At 38.9% G+C, this 22,168-nt stretch overlaps 1 protein-coding gene across 1 annotated transcript in view; it reads right to left on the bottom strand.

Annotated features, from left to right (window-relative positions):
* Window positions 1-21,924, bottom strand: part of SI (sucrase-isomaltase) — a 54,908-nt gene extending 32,984 nt beyond the window's left edge. The window contains 16 exon segments of the mRNA XM_087739650.1: window positions 571-742; window positions 1,119-1,236; window positions 1,859-1,943; window positions 3,474-3,587; window positions 4,812-4,931; window positions 5,102-5,233; window positions 6,082-6,207; window positions 7,003-7,115; window positions 7,533-7,632; window positions 9,010-9,181; window positions 12,284-12,435; window positions 14,318-14,427; window positions 14,515-14,635; window positions 18,314-18,387; window positions 19,832-19,955; window positions 21,760-21,924. Of these exon segments, the coding sequence (XP_087595776.1) occupies window positions 571-742; window positions 1,119-1,236; window positions 1,859-1,943; window positions 3,474-3,587; window positions 4,812-4,931; window positions 5,102-5,233; window positions 6,082-6,207; window positions 7,003-7,115; window positions 7,533-7,632; window positions 9,010-9,181; window positions 12,284-12,435; window positions 14,318-14,427; window positions 14,515-14,635; window positions 18,314-18,387; window positions 19,832-19,955 (1,833 nt within the window). The 5' untranslated portion in view covers window positions 21,760-21,924.
* Window positions 21,925-22,168: the final 244 nt, after the last annotated feature.

Below are 22,168 nucleotides of genomic sequence, written 5' to 3'. Positions count from 1 at the left end.
CTTAAATGCTAGCCAGTGACTGAGCCATTCAACACATTTGTAGCTTTCTTCTTTCAAATTCAACTATGTTGTACAAAAAATTAAACTGATTACTAGCTAACACTGCCCATCGTTCTATTTCTTCCAAACCTTTACCTTCCTGTTTGATGCTAATACACATACATTAGGAAAAAAGCTCAAGAGTCATACAAATTTAAATCACAGAAAGGATTTTGGCTATTTGCCTTATAAATGGATGTCTCTAATTTGAAATGATAAGAAAAAGAGAAGTGTTTCCCATCAATTAGTAGCATTTAAAAATTACTAGAAGTAGCAGGTAGATTGGGATATTTAAGATAATATGTTTGTTACCCACATTTATCTCACCATATACACACAGCCACAGTAATCAAAATAAGTGGCCTAAACCAAAAATCAATAATTGGAAAAAAATATTAAAACCAGATTCCTAAAGGGGATTAATTTGGAGATGAAAATGTAAGATAGCATTTCATTAGATAATCCGTTACCACAGAAGTAGTTACTGTTTATCGGTATATTTTGAAAGGGTGTCACAAACTTATGTCATACATAAGGAATTCCAAAGAGGTTAAAGTCCAACATTCCAGGTATTGCCCATTTTAAGTGATCCCATGTTGCTGCATTATCTCCCAGCCAGTGTCCTGTGTGCTTTCCTGATCCGATATAAGTAGACCTCGAAATAAGGAAGCTTCGTTTTCCAGGAAACAGTGCTTCAATGACTCTTAAAAGGAAGCGAGACTGGAATTATACAAAGGAAAAAAGACAACTCGGACATTAATAGTTTTATATAAGGCAGATTTACACTGACTGATTTACAATAGTTATTCATCCAGGGCCATGGACTCCTTTACAGTTAACCAGGTGTCTTTTAGCAAAGTTCAAGAGATTAATTTTAAATAATCTTTCTGTATAGCTTTGACAACCAATGTATGGCTTTTACTGCCGACTTTAGTTAGCAGATTTTGCCTTAGCTGCATTGGGTAGTATCTTCCAGGAATTGGGTTCCTTTAGAAGTGAAATCTCTTGCTGTTTTGGAAAATGCAGGCCATGTACTGTTCTGAAAACTTTTTGTGAAGATTTTAGGATTCATTCCTTACTTTTGTGTTGATATGGCCATGGAATATCCATAAAGATTGTGGACATCATAATGTTTCCCCCACTTCTGCACTGCATCCATACAAAGTGTCTTGGAAAACATGAGTTTATCAAGAATACCTTCAATAAAGGAATAGAAACATCACTTTTAAAGTACATTTTTATTATGAATATTTGCAGTCTTTTCTTTAATGCACATTCATGACATTCAAGTCCTTTTTTCTCTCAAACATTAAGTTCACACTAAGGCCAGTATTACTACTACAAAACCAAAATGCTACTCTTGGCTGCTGGTTTGATCTGTGCTCTGTGACCTTTTCTACTCTTGAGCTTTGCACCCATGCAAGGAATAATTGAGAACTACGCTCTAAATTTCTGAATCATTATCTGACAACACGTTGGCAATGGTTAATTAAACCTACTACTTAATACAAACTATGAACTCCGTTTTAGTTCTGCATACATCTCAAAAATTACTGATAGTAAAAGAAGATCATTATATTACCAGACATAATTAAGGCAACAACAATATTCAGTAATAATTTGAAAAGGAAAAAAAGTCAGTTATATAAGCCACACCTTTGACGAGGGCCAAAGTATACCGGTATTTTCTGTCAATAGTAATGTTCAAACCCCATCCATAAGAACTACACTAAAATCACTTGGCATCTTTGTAGCCAATTGCACAGCAATTCATAAACTTTTTGGTATTTTGCTTTCTGCTTAAAGTAGATGGACTTACTGGGAGTGAAAGGAGGATAGTTTAAGTCATTCTGCGCACAACCATTTTTTGAGCCTTTAACGAAGTTGGACACTTCATTCATATCCTGAAAAGATAAGATGCAGAATGTAATGAAGTTTCCTCAAGTACATTTTCCTAACAAAGTCTTATGTTCTATTCTCTTATTCTTTAAGGAATAACTACTTAGAACTATTACCATACAATTAGGCAAGAATGGTATAACTCGGATACTAACCTGGTCCATTCCTGTACTAATGTAGGTCTCAGTGCTGGACATACTTCTATATGCAGGTGAGTGTCATGTTGCAAGAGCTGCACCTTATCCCTCCACAGAAAGAAATTGCAAGAGGTGCTCATGTATACCTTCTCCCTACCTATGACCAACTCTGCGCATCTCTCAAGGAAATGCCTTTGGTATGGAGCATGTGTTTGGAGAGAAATGCAGAACCAGCAAAAGTACTTTGTGACTTTCTGTCAAAATACACAAGGTGACTAGATATTCTTAAACATCTGTTTTATAGTACTTTCCAAGCCATTATACTTTCAAAATTTGCTGTCTCCTTCCATGAATATTTTATTGGCAGTTCTGTAAGTGCATTTCTATGTGCATCCCTGAACATGCTGCAGGAAAAGCATGCATGGAAGAAGAGAGAAAATTCATCACAGAGGCACTGTAGTCCAGTTACCAATTTGCTTTACTCAAATTATTTGCTCTCTGTAAGAGATCTATGCAGTCTTACACTTCATAGCTTGACTTGATGGAACCAGAGTCAGCAAAAATAAGTGAGAAAAACTCATTCTATCACATAGCAGCTGAAGGACTGTATTTTGCTATACAGGTTAATATAAAATTGTTACAGCTTTTTAAAATGCATGGCAAAATATTCAGTAGATTCTTGTTTTCTTTTGAAATATTTATTTTTAAGTAAAAGGAAGTAGGAAAAACACTAAAAGAATAAAGGGAAGAAGGCACTGACATAAGGATTGAGAAGTTTAAGTACAGATTTCCTTCAGGCACCTACTTTTATTTTAAAGGAATATCATGTAATAAAGCTTCTAATCTGGTCAGTCAAAATAGGTCTTAATCTCATCTGATTTCCATGAACTGTACCTAAAATCCACTGTGCCAGACTATTTTAGTCCTTTTGTGGGAAAACCTGTCTAGGGAGCCTGATTTTTCCAAATCCTTATCTGCAACAGCAATTGCAGATTCACTAACTGGAAATTCCATGAGCTACTTGGAGCACAGATACATAGGTTATATGTATTATACCCTGTATTCAGGACCTGTTTAGGACACATTCACTGAGCAGGTATGCAGGTCTCCAAATATTGCCATTCTGAGTACAAGAGTGTGCTAGCATCTGCCTTCATCAATTGAAGCATTTTAAAGTGTCACTGAACATCCAAAAAACAGCACACTAATCATTTAAATGCCACGATTAATGATTCAAATTAAAATTTAGAATTCAACACCAGAAGACATACACAATCCTGCACTGATTTCAGGTTAGTAATAGCAAACACCCTTTTCAAATTCAATGCAAAATGAATTTGATAAACATCTATCCTTGCTTATTTTTAAAAATAAAAATGAAAGTTCTGAATTACTTACAATCCAGATCCCATCATACGGCACTACATTATAAAACTGTTTGCATTCATCCACCCACCAGCTAGTGCAGTCTGGGTTGGTGAAGTCTGGGAACACAGTTTCCCCTGGCCAAACCTGCAATATTAAAAGGGAAATAATTAAACTTTTAATGATATTAAAAAGAGTTCATAGAATCATAGAACAGCCCTAGTTGCAAGGGACCTTGAAAGATCATCTGGTCCCACCTGTCATGGGAAAGAGAACCCAGAAGAGATCATCTAGCACTCTGTCCAATTGCATCTTGAAAAGCTCCAGTGATGGGGACTCTACTATGACCCTGGGGAGGGTGTTCCAGTGATTGATTGTTCTTACTCTAAAAAATTTCCAGTGCAACTTGTACCTGTTGGCCCTCATGTTCTCCTTGTGGTTCCTTGTGAAGACAGAGCCTCTGTCCTCTTTGTAGCTGCCCGTTAAGTACTGGAATACTGTGAAGTAGTCCTCCCTGAGCCTTCTCTTCTCTAGGGAGAAAAGACCTAATTCCTTCAGTCTTTCCTAATAGGACCTGATGGTCCTCCAGCCCTTTGAACATTTTTGTGGCCCTCCTTTGGAACCTCTCCAGTCTGTCTGTGTCTTTTTTGAATTGTGGGGACCAGAACTGGACACAGTACTCCAGGTGCAGCCTTGGCAAGCACTGAGTAGAGTGGGATGATCACATCTCTGTTTCCGCTAGTAATGCCCCTGACAACGAAGCCTGGGATCCAATTTGCTTTCGCTGCTGCAGTATGAAACTGCTGACTCGTGTTCAGCCTGTTGTCCACAAGGACCCCCATAGTTAGCCATCAAGGGCAGTGCTAATATAGTGCCCTGATGAAGACTTTTGAACAACAGACTGCTAGACTGACAATAGCTTGCATGCAGAAAGAAGGCAGAAAGAGTATGAGTTTCTTAACTTTGGAGTTTTCAATTGCTTTTCTTTTAAGTCATACAAGGAACAATACACACTATTGAGAAAAATTTCTCAATAGAAGTCAAAATTATAAATTAAAAGGATAATGTGGGAGCTGGCTCTTCAGTCACTACTGAAAATAAATAGAAGCTGGCTGGTGAGTTGTCCCTTGAGCCTTCAAGCTACCTTAGTTTTCCTTTTTATTTAATGTAAAAAATTGCAAAAAAAAAAAATCAAGAAAGGCTGAGAAGTATCATATCCTAAATGAGACCTTACAAACTTAATTCTCATTGGCAGGTAATTTTACTGAAAGAAGCAACTTAGAAAACGAAAGTTTAAAAGGAGCCCCCTGACCTAAATTAAACCATAACAGTGACAACAGACCAAGTTCAATTTTATAAAAACGCAATTACCTCCCCAATTAATGCTGTTACTCCATCTGATTCATTAACCCAGACTTTTTTGCTCTCTCCTCTGATGTAGCTTTCATATGGACTACCGTCAGCTAGATTGTGTATGCTAATAGCAGGATCCTAAAAAAAAATTACAAAACAAAAAATAAGAAGAAAACAGGATACACTCCATTATTATAGACTACTAGAATGTTGGGTAATAAATGTAATAATTACATAGAATAAGCAAATAATAATAAATAGTTATAATGATATATTTACAAGGGAAAAAGAAATAGTTATATGCTTACCAATATGATAATATATTTTTGGCCATAGTCATGCATATAAGCTGCAAAAGTAGGGAGATCTCGAAACTTCACTTTGTCATAAGTAAAATCTTTCTTTTCCTCCATATAGTCAATATCAGTGATCTGAGCATCCTGAAAGAGAAAGGATTTCAGCTTTAACATGAGAAGTGGTATGTTAAGATTTTGTATATGAGTCCGACACAACTTCTTCTGACAATTTCCATTTGTCCTATAGTGAATTTACTGTTAGGACTTTACTGCAGCCTGGCAGAAAGTATGCTGTCACGACCACTTGCAAACAATGTGCATCTCATCTCATACTTACAGCCCTAATTAATGGTACTGACACATCTTTTGTGTCTAAAAAGACCTGCATTTAACATTAATAGAATTTAAATGAATGTGTATAGTGGCATCCTTTCTAATAGCCCTAGGACATGTGACTATTTCATTGCAGTTGCCTGACTTCAAGAGCTATCGCCTTAAATCCAAACATTTCTTCCTGAACTCTTAGCTTAACATTAGGGTTTTTTTATTCTATTTAAGCCATCAGGCTAATGTAATCTGAAATCTAATTTTAAAAGTTAATCGTACTTTACCTTTGACTGTCAGTTAAGAATAATATATGGTTCCATAATTGTCCACAGGACAATTAAAAAAAAAAAAAAAATCATGGATTAGGTAACATGAGAAGATAAGTGGATATAGTTGGAAAGTACACCTGAAAAAGTATTACAATAAAGTTCTCAAATATAACTTACTGTAATTAAGCCCCACCATGTCCCACATTCTGATAATGGGTCTACCATTAAAATGCATAAAAGCCTTTGACACCAGAAGCCTGTATATTAGAAATTTACTAATTTAAACTGATGTTAAATGAACCAGTTGAGGAACACCATGGTCAGGATCTCAGGGTCATTTCTCCTGCAGAGCTCTGCCTTCACAGGGTTGCTGCCCTCCTCAAACCCCATACTTACATAAGGGAGTCCAATCGCTCTGTTTCTCTCCACAACTCTCTTCACCTCATCCAGAGAACCGTAATTCCAGCGGCTGAGCTGGAAGCCCAGGCTCCAGTAGGAGGGCAATGCTGGCAATCCCACGAGCTGCAAGTTGAGAGCAAAAATCCCATGTATCATCATTTCCCTAGATCCATACTCCTCAAATCTGTTTGAATAACATACACTAAGCTTGAGTGTGTGAAATAAGCAGCCCACTCCCAAATGTAATATTTTTCTATTATTTTTGTTTTATTTTAAGAAATACAAATATTTTGGGACAATGCCCATTCTTTAAGGTGTCCGTGAAACGTAAGTGGATCTCAAAAAGTACAAAAGATATCAGTGATATCTTATGACCATAAGAATCATGACATACCTGTAAGCACATTATCTACCCTGTAATATTGCCATATGAACAGGAATTTGTCCTTATAACAAGAGTGAGCCCCAGCAAGGAAGCATAAGTTATTCCATGTAGACCATCTCTTGCTCCAATGACCACTGTGTAAACCAGTCAGGCCATACAGATTGATGAATTTAGCAGATACAAACTTCTCTAGGCCTTGAGCTGCTGTATGGTCTCTGCTCCAGCATCTCCAGCAAAAGTAGAGCTTAAGTTTCAGCTGCCCATAACAGGCCGGCTAAAAACATCTACACCCCAGCTTAATCCCAGCTAGCTATTACTAATGACAGCAGTCACATTAGAGACATGCTAACAGCTATTCTTAGTTAAATATATACCAAGTCATATTTTGAGTTAATAGATAACATAGTGAAGACATACTGTCATAGAAAGCTGTGAGGAAAAAAACAAAAAAACAAAAAAACACAAAAACCACCAAAAAATCCCAAGCACTTTTAAAAATCTGTTCAATGCTTAGTCTCTCTAGCTAAAGGTACCTGCAGGTACTCCTGAACTACTTGCTCTGGAGTGTTCCCCAAGAACATATAGAAATCAAGGATCCCACCAGTGGTTCTGTAGGTCACCGCTGGAGCAGGCTGCACCACAAACTCTGCCAGACAAGAATGCACAAAACCAATTATGAATACCAGCTGATTCTAAAACAACTTTGTAATCTTCTAATTGATTATTAGAAAATACATTTAAGAAAAAAAAAAAAAACAAAAAAACAAAACACAAACAAAAAACACCTAAGAAACCCAAAACCATTAATTGAACTTGCAATGAAGGGGAAATGTATTCAGATGACTCTCAAATGCCCATATTTCCACTCCTTTACACCCTACAGAGAAGAAAATCAGAAGAAATGCAATGGCTCAACCTTTTATCTTTAAATTTTTAGTTAACTGTGCGCTACTTACTGTTTATGTCACGTACGCTGAACACTACAGTTTTGATCCCAGTCCCACAGATCATTTAAAAAGATATTTAACTGCAATGCTCAGAGCTACAGAGAAAGCTTTCTTACCCATGGCATTGCTATTCATTAGAAAAACACCAAAGGAGGCTCCAGTGCTGTCTTCCAAACACAGGAAGAACGTTTGAACTCCATATAAGTTATGCATTGCCTTAAAGGACAAAAAGGAAAAGTAAGCTGATTAAAATCTAATAGCAGTATCGGTTCTGGGATATTTCAAAATACATCCCAGGAAGCACTTGAAACTTCTCAAAATAGAGCAAACAACAAAAATAAAAATCCTGACACCTTCCTACAGTTCTGTTTTCTCTTTCCTGGCATTCTTCTCCTTTACGAGAACACTTTCCATTAAAACAAAAGTTTCCCCAAACATATAGATAACATAAGCAAGCAGATATGATGGATCTTCAGGCAAGTCTGTATATATTGCAGTACTATTTCTGGGTAAAATATATGCACACCAAGCGAACAATAGAACATGAAGTGTGTTTTCATCACCTTTCAACAGAGATTAGATTTTATATCTAATCTATGTTTCTCTTAATCCTGCAAGGCAATCATTTTTACGTCTAATCTGTGGAAATAAGAGAGTGCCTTGCTTCTTTTTTATTTCCTTTTTAATGTTTTTTGCCATTATTATTAGCACCAAAAACCTAGAAATGATAACAGTTGTTTTCATAGCTGTGCTTCTTCCCCTGCAAATGAAAACTCAGAACAAATTAATGAGAAACAGGACTTGAGCAATTTGAAATTAGCCTACCTTGATTCTGTTCATCGTTAGTTTAACTTAATGAGTCAACACTCAATAGAGCTATTCAGGTAAGAACTATCTTCAACCAGAGAAGATAGTGATAAGGTGCCTCAAGGTAAGAGGTGCAAATTCCAAACTATTAATTAATTATATATAGTGGTCTCACCCTCTATTTCAGTACCTAGGTCCTATCTCAGCAAAAAATACTGAAGTGCTCTCTCAAAGTAAAGCATACAGGTTGTTGCTTTATGAAACTGAGGTAACAGCGACAAATAGTCTTACAATTATTGAAAGTGGGTGCCACAGAAATCGTTTTGGAAAGAGACAGCCATAAAGACTATAGAAACAAATAACTGCTGACAGACATATTTTATCTTGTAAAGAGACAGCTGTTAAGGAGAACTTTTCCATCATTTGCTGAGCTACAAGGATGTTAACTGAAGAAGCATGTGTCATCTGTACTGAATGCTGCACACAGCAGTGCATTAGCACATATTGTTATTGATTTTGTTTATCAGTAGAAACTGAAGAGTCTCATATATTAATGTTTATCCACTGGTTTTCAACCACATCTCAACACAAGAATCAAAATATTTATAAAAGGCTATTCCTCAGGGAACTTCCATCAGTAGCATCTAGCTTTTAGTAATAACATGCAATGCCTGAAAAGTCTTTGGGGAAAAACTCAGTGGATATTATTAATGTGTCCACTGTATAATAGGCTTGGATTCCAGATGTCATCTGCAAGTAACAAAGCGTAATAAAACCAGTCCTTACTCCAGAGGGGCCGATATCCCTGCTGAACATAGGCCAGGTTTTCCAGTTAACATCATGCCGGTACTGCTTATGCACATGCTCTCCCACACCATAAATGTTGCTGCTAGGTAGTTTGATTGATAGCTGTAAAAACTGGTCAGCATACTGCAGTGGTCCTATGGTAGTATCAAACCTGATGAAACAAGTTAAAAAAAAATATTTTACAAGAATTGTTGCCGTAATCAACTCCTTTAAGTTAGAGCAGGATAGCAGGTTCAGGTGTCCATCAGGGAGCTGAAGCAGAGGGAGGCAGGATGGTGCGAGGCTGGAACAGAGTGACCCTTGCACAGAAGAGGAGATGAGCGGTGCCTATTGATCCTATAGAAACCTCTCACACGAGTGGCCATACTCATTTTCAGGGGTACATTTGCACTCCCCTCTTCCACCAAAGTTTCCCACCCTGCATCTGTTGCGCTGAATCCTGAATCCACTCTCTGTGGCCACTCACAGCAGCGGGGCAGATGGAACATTTCCGTGGGTGGACAGAAACACAAAAATAATCCACTCCATCAGATTCTGCAAATCAATTGCAGCTTTTGCTTCCCAGCCAAAATGAACAAGAGTTCTTGAGTCCTGCTAGGCCAGTGACTATAAGGAAAGGCAGACTATGGCTACGTGCTAGCTCTCAAATAAACCAAGCATAGATGAGCACAGATTAAAGGCATAACGTGATCCTTTGCATAGTTCAAACCCCAGTTGATGGCGATCACATCTCCTGTGGCATGTTCATTTTCCTCTTTCATTCTTCTAAGATTTTGAACATTTTGAATTGGAAAACATATCAAAATTGACCCCTACCTGGAAGTAGCTTCAGTTTCCATCAGTCATCACTTTTTAAATGAAACAGTCATAAATAGAATGTAACTGTGAGTTAAACCAGATTCAAAGCAGAGAGCAACTGGAATGAAGCTGATCCTCAGATTTGAAGGTTATCTTCAGCTTCATTAAACCAAGAGCTTACGGGGGTCTGCAGAAACGCAGTCTTTCCCCAAAAGCAGAGAAAATGACTTACTTTAAGATGGCACACTACCTTGATGTGTATTAATATCATACACCGGTTCAAAGGAATATGTTTTTATCTACTCACTTGATGTAGTTTTAATTAGAAACTTTTTACAATTGTATTTTCCTGTGATATTTGTGACATTTAACAGTCAGGACACTCATATAGAGGAGAGTAACACAACTTTCTCTTGACTTTACACAAACAGTCACATTAATCTTAAGGGACTTTATCACTTCAGATGTATTAGTACACTATAACTGCATTTATCATTATGAGTATGTCATTATCAGTGAATTCTTTTATGCATAAAGAGGTCCTTAAACTATTGAATAAATACACAGTGCATTAGCAAACACTAAGTGCAAACACTGCACAAACAAGAGAGAAAACCAGGTGCTTGCTACAATTTTAATCTGCTCATATCACCTTTTCTTTTTTTTTAAAGTTAAAAGTACTAACACTTGACAGAGGCTTCCTAAGTCAAATCCTCATCTGATGTATTCCTGTCCAGTTTTAATGATTCCGTTCCAAGATTTAATGTCTTGCATATCTGCTCACAAACTGTACTGAAAGTAGCTTTTTTTGGAGGGGAAAGTTTGTCTTTCCAATAGAGCTATGGTAATCTTTCAGGTTGTCTCACAAATGATGATGAGAATAGGTCAATCAGAACTCTAACTCTTTTGGGGGCCTCAAGCATAACAAACGATGATGGAAGGTCATAGGCTTCATAACTGTCTGGATAATTAGGACTTTTGTGATGAACTGCAATAAAACATTGATCCCTACTCTTCCTTTTCCAAAGAGGCTTCCCTTAAGTTTGGTTGTTCAAGAGTTGGGGGAAAGCACTCATCTTCTGTAAACAAATTTATCAAGGATTTATCTCTGAGGGGCTGCCCTTATCCCATGCTAACAACTGCTTTCTTTGAGATCCTCAGAGTCAAGCATTGTCATTTGTTTGTTTAGAGACAGAAAACGCAACCACTTTTATCAAATTAAACAGCAGCCTAAGGAAAATACAAACAATCTTCCAGAGCACTGTTTCAACGTGTTTCTGTTGGACTAGATTTCTTATTCCCCCTCCATATACCTGTTTAATCAGTCATGCACTACTGAATACCAAGTCCATCTTTTGTGCTCTCTATAATTGCAAATCAATCATTATGGAGGATTCTAAGCAAGAAAACAATACTAATAAGAGCACAGAAGTAATTGCTAATTAATTAAACTTGAAGCACTGATAATCCAACTGGCCTAGCACTCTGGCAGGTAATCATTCTTGGACTGATTTAATAAGCATGTTCATCCTGACACTTCCCCCTTCTAATGGGTCTGAAAGCCATGCCATTCGGTTTGTAGGTTTTACTTATTTACTTTTAGAACATAAATGGGATGAAAGCACGCAATATACAAGTCCATCAAATATTTTACTTACAGCATGTGCTGGTTTTGGCTGGGGTAGGGGTAATTTTCTTCACAGTAGCCAGTATGGGGCTATGTTTTGGCTTTGTGCTGGAAACAGTGTTGATAACACAGGGATGCAGGGATGTTTTCGTTACTGCTGAGCAGTGCTTACACAGAGTCAAGGTCTTTTCTGCTCCTCACCCCACCCATGAGCAGGCTGGGGGCGGGGGGGGGGGGGGGCAGAAGAAGCTGGGAGGGGACACAGCTGGGACAGCTGACCGAGGGGGAGTGAGCAAGCAGCTGTGTGGTGCTTAGTTGCTGGCTGGGATTACACCACTACACAGCATTACATGACCAGCTTATCAGTGGCTTGCACCAGCTATTCTTGGATATCATAGGTCTAAGGGGCAACCTGGTTTTGATGATTCAAGGTTTCAACATGATTGTGACAAATAAAATAAACAATGCAAGGAAGAGTGCTCCCATGTGATTTGAAGCACTGGCAAGGAGTCCTTCAGATAATAAAAATTACACAAATGGATGGAACAAATTAGCTGTAAAGATTTCCCTAGTATCAGGGGAAAGTGAACAGAGAGCCACACCAAACACCTTTTAGACAGAGCTCTCTATATCACGGAATTTATTTCCAAAGCCTCACAAAAGTCCTTGGAGAACACACATCAGTCAACAGAAAAGAAGTAGATTACATGTCCAAGAGGGCACCTCACACGTGGCATCCTGGACATACATTGCTTGTGTGGTAACTTGCGCTTTCAGAGGAAACCAATGACACCCATGTTATTCAGCAAAAGTACCAACATTACTTACAGCACTCTACCGTTGCTCACTCTGGTCACCACAATGCCAAAGGGGTCCTGCTTCACATCCACTTTGTAGTTTAAATTGGAGGCTGCGGATCCAGTGAAAGATCGCACGTGCTCATGGGGGACTTCAAATCTTTGTGTTTTAGGATCAGTAATCTGCACATATTTAAACAACAGAAGTGTTGGGCCTTTAAAAACTAATACCTAATTGAAACATTTTCCACCATTAACACACAGTTCTGGCTTAGGATAGCCCCCACCCCTATCCCAGTCTTCTCTTCTGCCTTTGTTGATATTCAGTTCCAATTTTCATCACTCATTTTCATCCACCAAAAATTGGAGAGATATGGATTTGATGGGTGGACTGTTTGGTGGATGAGGAATTGGTTGGATGGTTGCATCCAGAGGGTGAATGCAACAGCTCAATGGTTGATGTAGGTTGGTGACAAGTGGTGTCCCAAGTGGTGGATGCAATGGCTCAATAGTGGTCAACGGCTCAATGTCCAGATGGAGGCTGGTGCCAATGGTGTCCCTCAGGGGTCTGTACTGGGACCAGTGCTGTTTAATATCTTCATCAATGATATAGACAGTAGGATCGAGTGCACCCTCAGCAAGTTTGCAAACAACAGCAAGCTGAGTGGTGTGGTTGACACGTCTGAGGGACGGGATGCCATCCAGAGGGACCTGGACAAGCTTCAGAAGTAGGCCCTTGTGAACCTCATGAGGTTCAACAAGGCCAAGTGCAGGGTCCTGCACCTGCATTGAGGCAACCCGCAGTATCAATACAGGCTGGGGGATGAAGGGATTTAGAGCAGCCCTGAGGAGAAGGACTTGGGGGTACTGGTGGATGAAAAGCTGGACGTGAGCTGGCAACGTGCGCTTGCAGCCCAGAAGGCCAACAATATCCTGGGCTGCATCAAAAGAAGCATGGCTAGCAGGCCAAAGGAGGTGATTCTGCCCCTCTACTCTGCTCTGGTGAGATGCCAGCTGGAGCTCTGCGTCCAGCTCTGGAGCCTTCAGCACAGGAAAGACATGGCCCTGTTGGAGCAGGTCCAGAGGAGGGCCACAAAAATGATTAGGGAGATGGAACACCTGTCCTATGAAGACAGGCTGAGAGAGTTGGGGTTATTCAGCCTGGAGAAGAGAAGGCTGTGGGGACATCTTATTGCAGCCTTTCAGTACTTAAAGGGAGCTTATAAGAAAGATGGAAACTAACTTTTTAGCAGCACCTATTGCAATAGGACAAGGGGTAATGGTTTTAAACTAAGAGAGGGTAGATTTAAACTGGATATAAGGATGACGTTTTTTACAATGCGGGTGGCAAAACACTAGAACAGGTTGCCCAGAGAGGTGGTAGATGCCCCACCCCTGGAAACATTCAAAGTCAGGTTGGACGGGGTTCTGAGCAACTTGATCTGGTTGAAGATGTCCCTGCTTATTGCAGGGGGATGGACTAGATGACCTTTAGAGGTCTCTTCCAACCCAAACTATTCTATGATTCTATGATTCATTTCCCTAATGATATTTGACCCTGTGTTTGCCTGGCTCAGCAGAAACCCACCCCAAGAGGAAGGTCTCCCACAGAAGAAGCCCGGCTCAACCTTAGAACCCATCGATACCCCACATTCAGGGCACGGACTGTTGAGTTTTCCATAGAAAACAGAAATCATTAGAAGAGCTAACGTTGTCTGTCATAATGATTGAGGGATATGGCCAGGCCATAAATAAAAAGTAAGTAAATACATTTATCCCCAGCATTTTCCTATCATAAGGAAAAAAGGTAGATAATATAAAAGCTGAGCTTTTCAAAGGTCTCAGTAATTTTTCATGCAGAAATCCCACTGTGCTAAACCCTCATTAACCTGATGCATTGCAACAGCAGAGAGGACAAAGAAAGAAGGAGCCAAGAACTTCAGTGGAAGTCATGAGAGCGCATCAGAGGGATTAATACAGCCCTCCTAACCTCACTGCACAGTACAGCCAGCCTAAAAACTTGCACAGAACATGAAACTTAAAACAGTACAGAAAAAAGATTAACCTTGAACCGGAAGCGATTTGGTGTCTGATACTCTCCCGTGAGGAGGACAGTGTTGATATCATTTCCAAAGAGGGAAGGTGATGGCAACCTTGTTAATGTAGTCTCAAAGCCTTGGGAAAAAACACATGTTGCAATGTTATCGTGTTGAATCGGACACTGGCAAGTGCATAAACTGGGAAGCTCAGCCTGCAGCTTACCTGCCTGGGTTGATCTTGTCGACCCATCCACTTTGTACCCATGATTTGAAGGGAAAAAACACCAGGGCACACTGGTATCGCTCTCGGGACTCCAGCAGCAGCCACGCAGGGTGCAGGTGCTCTGATTCAAGGACATGAAGGGCATAAATGAGCTGATTTTACACAAATAAATCCTCTGTACTAAAACAGTTAAAATGCACATGGAGTGTATTTTACCCCAAACACCAGAAACCTTAATAATATCTGCAACCAGACCAACTCCTTCTCTGAAACTCTATTGAGTGAATTCAGTGGCACAGAATACACTAAATAGAAAGGCTTTTTGTTTGGATTCAGAGTAGAAACTTGCTTATTAGACATTCATTCTTTCTTAAAACCACAAGATCCACAGGCAAAATGAACATTTAAAAGGAATTATTGAAACATTTGAGCTGTGACAGTTGCAGCATAGTCTGAGCAAAAGTCACACACTGGAGACGTGGTAAAAGTTATAGTTGGCTTAACATCTGGCAAACATCTGGTTAAAAATCTACATATGCATAATTGATCATCATGTATAATTTCTATGTTTTAATGTAATTTTCCAATATCAGAAATTTTCAGATTGCTTCTGCAGAACCTCAAATTGAGATAAACCAGCTTTTTTTCTCAAAAAACCTCAAGCAAATAAACCTATTATTTAAAGCATATATCTCAGTGTAGTGGCACCAACTTTTACGCTACCTTTCAGTAGTAGTCTAATAAACTACAGTACCTTTGCTTTGCTGTTAGGAATTAACTTATTCACGTGCTGTTTGCGTGAGTTTTATGTTTGAAGATAAGATTTGGCTAATACATCACTAAGTTTCCACACATTTTCTCACATTAAAAACCCACCTTATTACTTAGGGCAAAGGGCAGCAGTAATACAAGAAGATTCACTGAGGGCAAAGGGCAGTGTCCCTAAGTGATCTCAGGTATCCAAATGCAACATGCAGACCTTCAACACCTTTCCCTCCACCTGCTCACTGATGGAAGCTGTTTTTGCCTTCATCTGATTGTGCTCAAATGTTTTTGGTGTTTGTGCCATGCTTATTCAAAATATTCTGCTGCTTGAAACAGGTTGAGATGGTCCAAAATCTCTATTGCTGCTGTCCTTGGTGGCACTTGGTTTGGGGTTGTAGAGCCCAACCTGGTTGGTGCAGGTCAAATGCTTTTCTCAGCCTCCGAACAGAGCAAAGATAAGCCAGCTCCAGCCCAGAAATCAGGCAAGTGCTGAAGGAAAGCACAGAGGGACCTCTCAGAGCCACTGGCTTGGGAAGTCTTAGTGCATTTATTTGGTAGCAATTGCATGGAGCACAGAAATCTCTGCAAGACCACACAAGTTAAAACCCAGATTTACCAAACAGAGAAATGTTTATCTCTCTGTCATGGACTCATCACATCAGAAAATGTCTGCTGTCATTTTCATTAGGTTTCATTTTCCCCCACACTGATCCACAAATCAATGCACTTTCTAAGGCTGTGAAAAACTCATGCTCACTTTCCACCTTCCCAACTCCCACCATGAAAGCTCCCTATTTCCCATTTTATAAACTATTTCAGAGTAAAAGAGAAGAAGCACCAACCCACTCCAAGACTGCACAGATCACAGCTTTGGTCCCTGACTTCCTTTACTTCATTTCCTTCATGCATAGGGAAATATCCCAAATACAGAAGAACAGAGTTGCTACCTCCATCCTCTTATCCCTTCCTAGACCAGTGACTATCCCATGCAACGCAGAATAGCTTGAACAATAGATTTTCCTAAAGTCTGGTAGTTCAAGCATCTGTGTTCCCAACTTCATAAGCATGCTTTTCTTTTTCCCCAGCTGCTTCTCATGAGTACTTGTTGACTATTTTCAGCAGTTACTTTACAGTCCAGTGATATTCTTCTAGCTAGATCTTATTCTAGTGGATTTGCAAGCTATAGCTCTGTATTTTTGTGGCACATTGAGCTCACTGCATAAGGAAGTAAATACAGAAGTGCAAGAGCAGTTATGCCTGACACAGGGAAAGGAGCAGAGTTCATCCAAAGACACTGGAGAGGATGTTATAAAAGCTATCTTTTAGTGTAAATAAAGATGTGAGCTGATCACAGCATATGAGCTATAAAAACTGCGTAATAAATACCAATACCCAATAAAGCCGAAGAGAAAGTCAAAGCTTAATTAGAAATAATCCTGGATACAAGGAAACATTTTACGCTGGGGTACAGTATAAGATGGCTTCTGAACATTGAACTGAGCACCAAGGATTAAAAGAATAGCTAATTTATATGCTGCACTAAAATATTTCCCTTATATGCACCCAAACAAACCTTTGCCAGCAGGATATTTGGGGAAAAAACCCACACAAACCAAAATGAAAACAACAATACACCCTTCCCCCAAGCTTTCAGAGGTATCAGTCCAATATTGCACTACAGTAGTACAGTAGTACAATATTGCACTCATGGTAGTTCATTTGTTACTGGTGCGTTCTTCTTGTCTAATCAAACTTCATGGCAATTTTCCACAGCAGTGAATAGTTAATAAATATCTACCTTCTTTCAGCAAGTCTATCTTCGTCAACCCTGTGATCAGTTAATAAATATCTATTTGCTTTCCATGCTTCTATCTTCTGCAATCCTACTCATTTTCTGTATGATGAGTGCAGCACTAATGTGGGGTGACTGGTTCAAAGGTAGTAATTAAAGATTAAAGTGATCTGCACGACTGCTCCTGCCGTGGTGTGCTTGCTCCTGGGGGGGTGAAGGAACTGAAAGAGTAGAGGAACAGGCTGCGATTTGAGCCTTTACTAACCTGTTCGCCTGCAGGACTTTATTGAACTATATATCATAACAAAACCCATGGCATGACAGAAGTTTTAACAACTGTCATTTCTGGAATTAGACTGGAATTTCCTCAGAGATTGAGACAGCCGGTTAATAATTTTTTTATACCTCTGTGAATGACATAAACATCACACATCATAATATATTCACTGTTTTTTCTCCTAAGCTGCCCCCTGAGACCAAGGAAAGATGTCAGGCATCCACCAGCTTCCATCAGAAAATGAGAACATCCATCGTAAAGATGAAAAATAATAATGATAATAAAAATAATAATAAAAGCCTTTCAAGACCAGCCACTACAAAAAATGTTCTGAATGTGAGACCACTGAAAAATTAACATGACACTTTTCACTGGGAATCTTAACTCATAGATTCTTAAGCCAAAAGGTCATTTCTAAACTCTGTGCTCTCCCAGATAAGAGACACCACAACCAAGAAAGGAAGACACTGAGATTCAAATTGGTTTTGAAAGGAAACTGTGACCATGTCTCTCATATTATAAAAAAGTCTTGTGAATCTGGGTAAAGTGCATCTTCACCTGCTATTTCTGAACTATTATAAATGTTAGTACTTGACCATCAGACAAAAAGAAACTGTTCAGGCAAAGCCGATAAGAGTAAAGAGTGACTTTTTTTAACTGCTTGATGTCTGACTAACTTTGTTTCCACCTCTCCCAAAACCAAACCGCTGGGGAGTACTTTGGCAGTGGTCTTCAACCTTTGACAACAAACTGCTACAGTGGCTAGAATAATTAGACCTTCTGTCAATGGGCCAAAATGGGTTATACAGGAGCTACACTTGCCTGCAAAGTGTTCAGACAATCACAGATTAAAAAAGGTTAAGAAAACAACTGATATACTAGAGACAAGTTAATTTTTTGTAATTAACCATGAGGCTCTATGGCATAAAGCCTATCTTCTGATTTTTTCTAGAATGTTTTCAGACCTTTGTCGCTACTTGATCCGGGATGCAGTCAATTCTCTCTGCTATTAATATGTTCGGACATTTTGGCGTAAATTCTGTTAGGGAAATAAATTAATGGGTTATTACCAGGATTTCCAAAATGTATACTCTGACCATTAACATAGATTCAAATGAGTGTAAACTATTGGTAGCATGATTTATCTTACCTTTGAAAAATTGCAGACAACTATTTCAGATAAGTTTTTTTTTAGTTTTTGAACATATGGGTGACATCGATAATTTTATTTCTTAAGGTATACATTAATCCAGTTTTCAGTAAAGTCCTGTAGCTCAATATTCATTGCTTCTTGTGAAAATATATGCTAAATTAAAATTGGAAGGACTTTTCTTTTTCTTAAATGGTACTGTGCTGCTGCTTTCACAGGTGCTCCTTCCCCTGAAATACTGTTCTTCCACAGCAGCTTGAATTAGAGCATCAGGTAAAAGTACCTTAAAGCTCCATTAAGATGCTCCATTAGATTTCAGATTTGTCAGACCAAATTTAAGGTGACCTCTTGGCAACTTTAGTAGACAACAGGGTACACGATGGTTGTTTTGGTTTTTTGCTTGACACATTTTGGAACACTGTATATATTTGGAACGAGAACTACAAAGCATAGAAATCTTGTCTCAGGCTGAGATGCACACAAATACACAGACTTGCCTGTTTGCATTATCTGCAATATACTCACTTCCACTTTTTGCCCAGGGAGACTCATACTCATCTTGTGACAGAAACAGGCAGAAAATACGCAGATGTCTGTATGGGCAGCTATACTAAAACACTAAGATGATTGTTATGTACTAGCAATTATTTTTATTTTACTGACATTTACACCTCCAAGCTTTTTGCTTCAGTCACTGTGTGTAAATGGGTTTACTCACACAAAATGGAACTGTAAGTAAAGCAGAACGCTCTATATCACATCCCTGTAAGACAAGTGGTTTCTACTGTACCTGTACATTAGCAGGAAACACTATAGGTCTCTATGGCTATAATGTATGTTCCACACAATTTGGCTGCTCCCACAGAGCCTCCTTGATCCCTTTTCTTTTTTTCAGTGCTGTCTTTTTTATATTCAAAAATGTTGAAATCATACGAATTCTATCTTTATAAAACAAGTCCAGTCTTGAGAGGAAGGGATAAAAGTTTTTTCACGACAATAAATTCTGAGTCACACTATTTATTATGTACATGACTGGTAACTTTAGTCATATTATCTGTAGGAAGGAATGACCATGGTTCACCTTTGAGCAATGATAAGAATATAACAGTGACACCGAGAGCACTGAGAGTTTGTACTTTACAGTGCTTTTTTTTTTTTTCATCACTTGAATGTCCACGTTTTTGAAAAGTCTGAATCAAACAGTGACAGAAATGATGCCTACAGTTAGTTCCTGAAGCTCTATGCTATTTACATTAGTCTCAGCAAGCAGAGATGAGCAGTTCCCACTCAGGGTTTTTGCTCTGGTCCTACAGCAGCAATGGGAAGTACTCACCTGTAGTTTTAACTCCGGGTTGTCCTGATGCTAAAAGCCCAATGAGGACACAGGTTATGATCAGCACCAGGAAGAAGAGCACGACCAGGGTGAGTTCCAGCCCACTGAGCTTCTTCTTGCCCATCTAGACCCACAGAAACACCATTGGTAAAACAGAAGTAACAGCTTTGAAAACTCTGTACATTACATTACTAATTTAATAAATTAGCAAAATCTAGAAACGATTCAGGTTTTAAACCATGTCCCCTAATCCCAGGGTTTAAATAACACACTCCTTAAGGACTACGTGCAATAAATCTCCTATTCAGGATAATTCACACAGCACAGATTACTGCTTTATTACACTAGTGGGCAATCACTGAGAAATGTATTTGTTCCCTGTAAACCACTTTACACACAAAGAACAATTTTCTCCTGAGATTAACTATAGAATTTCTTACATGTTACTGCAATTCCTGAAACGGAAGACAAACAAAATCCCCTTCCCCGTTTGTTTTTTGTTTTCTGTTTTTTTGTTTTGGTTTGGTTTTTTGGCAAATTTTCTTTCCTTCTTTAGGACAAACACAAACTGTATCCTGTTTTAGAAAGCAGGGTGTTGATTTGTTAAAAACGTACTTGACCAAACCTCTAATGAGCTCTGAGTGCACGCTCGTGACACATGGGAAAGGCAAGACATAGGTAACAGGGCAAGTTACTTATTTGTAAAGTGGACCAATATGTCATGCGTGCAATCCCATGGCATTTCACAGGGGGTGCAGTTCAGTGGAAGCAGAAGAAACTGCCATGAGAGGTACACCGGTTGCTGCTGAAATCGCAAGGGAAAGGAGGGAGGGGACGTAGGTGGAGTCAGTGCCTTAAAAGGCTGTCTAAAACTTGGGGGTTGCCCCATATTGCTTTTTTGTGAGGCACAGCGGAGCTAGGCGCGCTGCGCCGAGGAGGCTGTGCTGGCTGCAGAGCCACCTGCTCAGCCCTGTGCGGAGAACACCACCGTACCATTAACATCGAACTGCGCACCAGCAATAAAACTAATTAAAACTAATCTCCAGCATCCAGATCAATATACATTGGCAGCAGCTACTGCATTTTACATTTGGTTAGGAACAGTTAACCTTGTGAAACAGCCTTAAATACAGATAAATTGGTTCTTTTTAGTCAAAGCAAGAAAGTGTGGCAATACACGTGCATTGCACTGGCATATCAAAACACTTTCACATGTTTTAGTGATGACCCAAAGGAACGAAAAATACTTTAGAAGAAGGTTTTGTTTGTGTGAAATAACAGTTTAAGTCTATTGTATATTCTTGTTTCCCATCTCTTCCAAGTATAACCTATCATCCCACCTCTATCCCTATTCATGGAAATCCCACAGCCGCAGGAATGAAGAGTAAAAACAATACTGGCTCATCAACAGACCGCAGAAGGGTGAAGCTAATACTTAGATAGTTAAGTGCTTTTCAGTATGGTGATTAATAAAGAAGCTTTTATAAATAGCATAGGGCTATTCATGTTTTCTCCATTAATATCAAAATTTATAACCATTTTTAATATTATGGTTATTGTTACTCCCCCAGAGAATATTGTATTTAATGTCTGCAACTATACTGTGTATTGAAAAGCATACATCTTAAGGCCTGTTCTTTACAATGAGGAAATTATATTCCAGCAGTTTCTCTCCTGAGTTCCCTTTAATATTGCCTGAATACACGTTGATTAGGAGTCATTAAAAGTAACGTTCATTTTTCTGAAAACTAGAATTTTATTAAAATTCTTGTCATCAAACCCTACCCTACCCCATGATCTCCCCCAAGGCCTGAGACCTTGGAAATAAAGCTTTATAATTTATAAATTTAAGTGCTGTTGTGTGATGTGTACCCAACAGTGAGGTAAAGATCTCCAGAAACTTGGATGCAATAGAAGGAATGACATACCTTAAAGCCCTTCTGCTTCCTTCATCTGCTGCTCTTGACTGTAAAGCTCAACATCAAAACCGATGCTTTATCCTTTGTTGTTATCTCTTATTGCATTGTTTGTTAACCAATCTGCCAATGGCAGGTACATACATAATTGCAGCCAGATTGCAGAAACTCTTTGGACTAAACACAGTTAGTGTGATTATTGCAGCCAAGGAATGGCTGGTTAATTAATAATATTTTGGTTCAATATGAGGCATCAGGTTCTGCAAACGAGAGAAAAGTGGCAATAAAATGCCAATAAGCTTATCCGTGTTGCATGACTAAACAGTTTTTATTCTTTTCTTTTTCCATATCTTTGTTGCTAGAACCTTCATGGAACCTTCACGTCCTTTGTCTATCATTTTTGCTTTAAGCACCATAAGAA

This window comes from Nipponia nippon, unplaced genomic scaffold (assembly GCF_047370975.1).
Source record: "Nipponia nippon isolate SJK-2023a ecotype South Korea unplaced genomic scaffold, ASM4737097v1 scaffold_7, whole genome shotgun sequence".
Classification (NCBI taxonomy): Eukaryota; Metazoa; Chordata; class Aves; order Pelecaniformes; family Threskiornithidae; genus Nipponia; species Nipponia nippon.
This window is presented reverse-complemented; position numbering and strand designations above follow the sequence as displayed.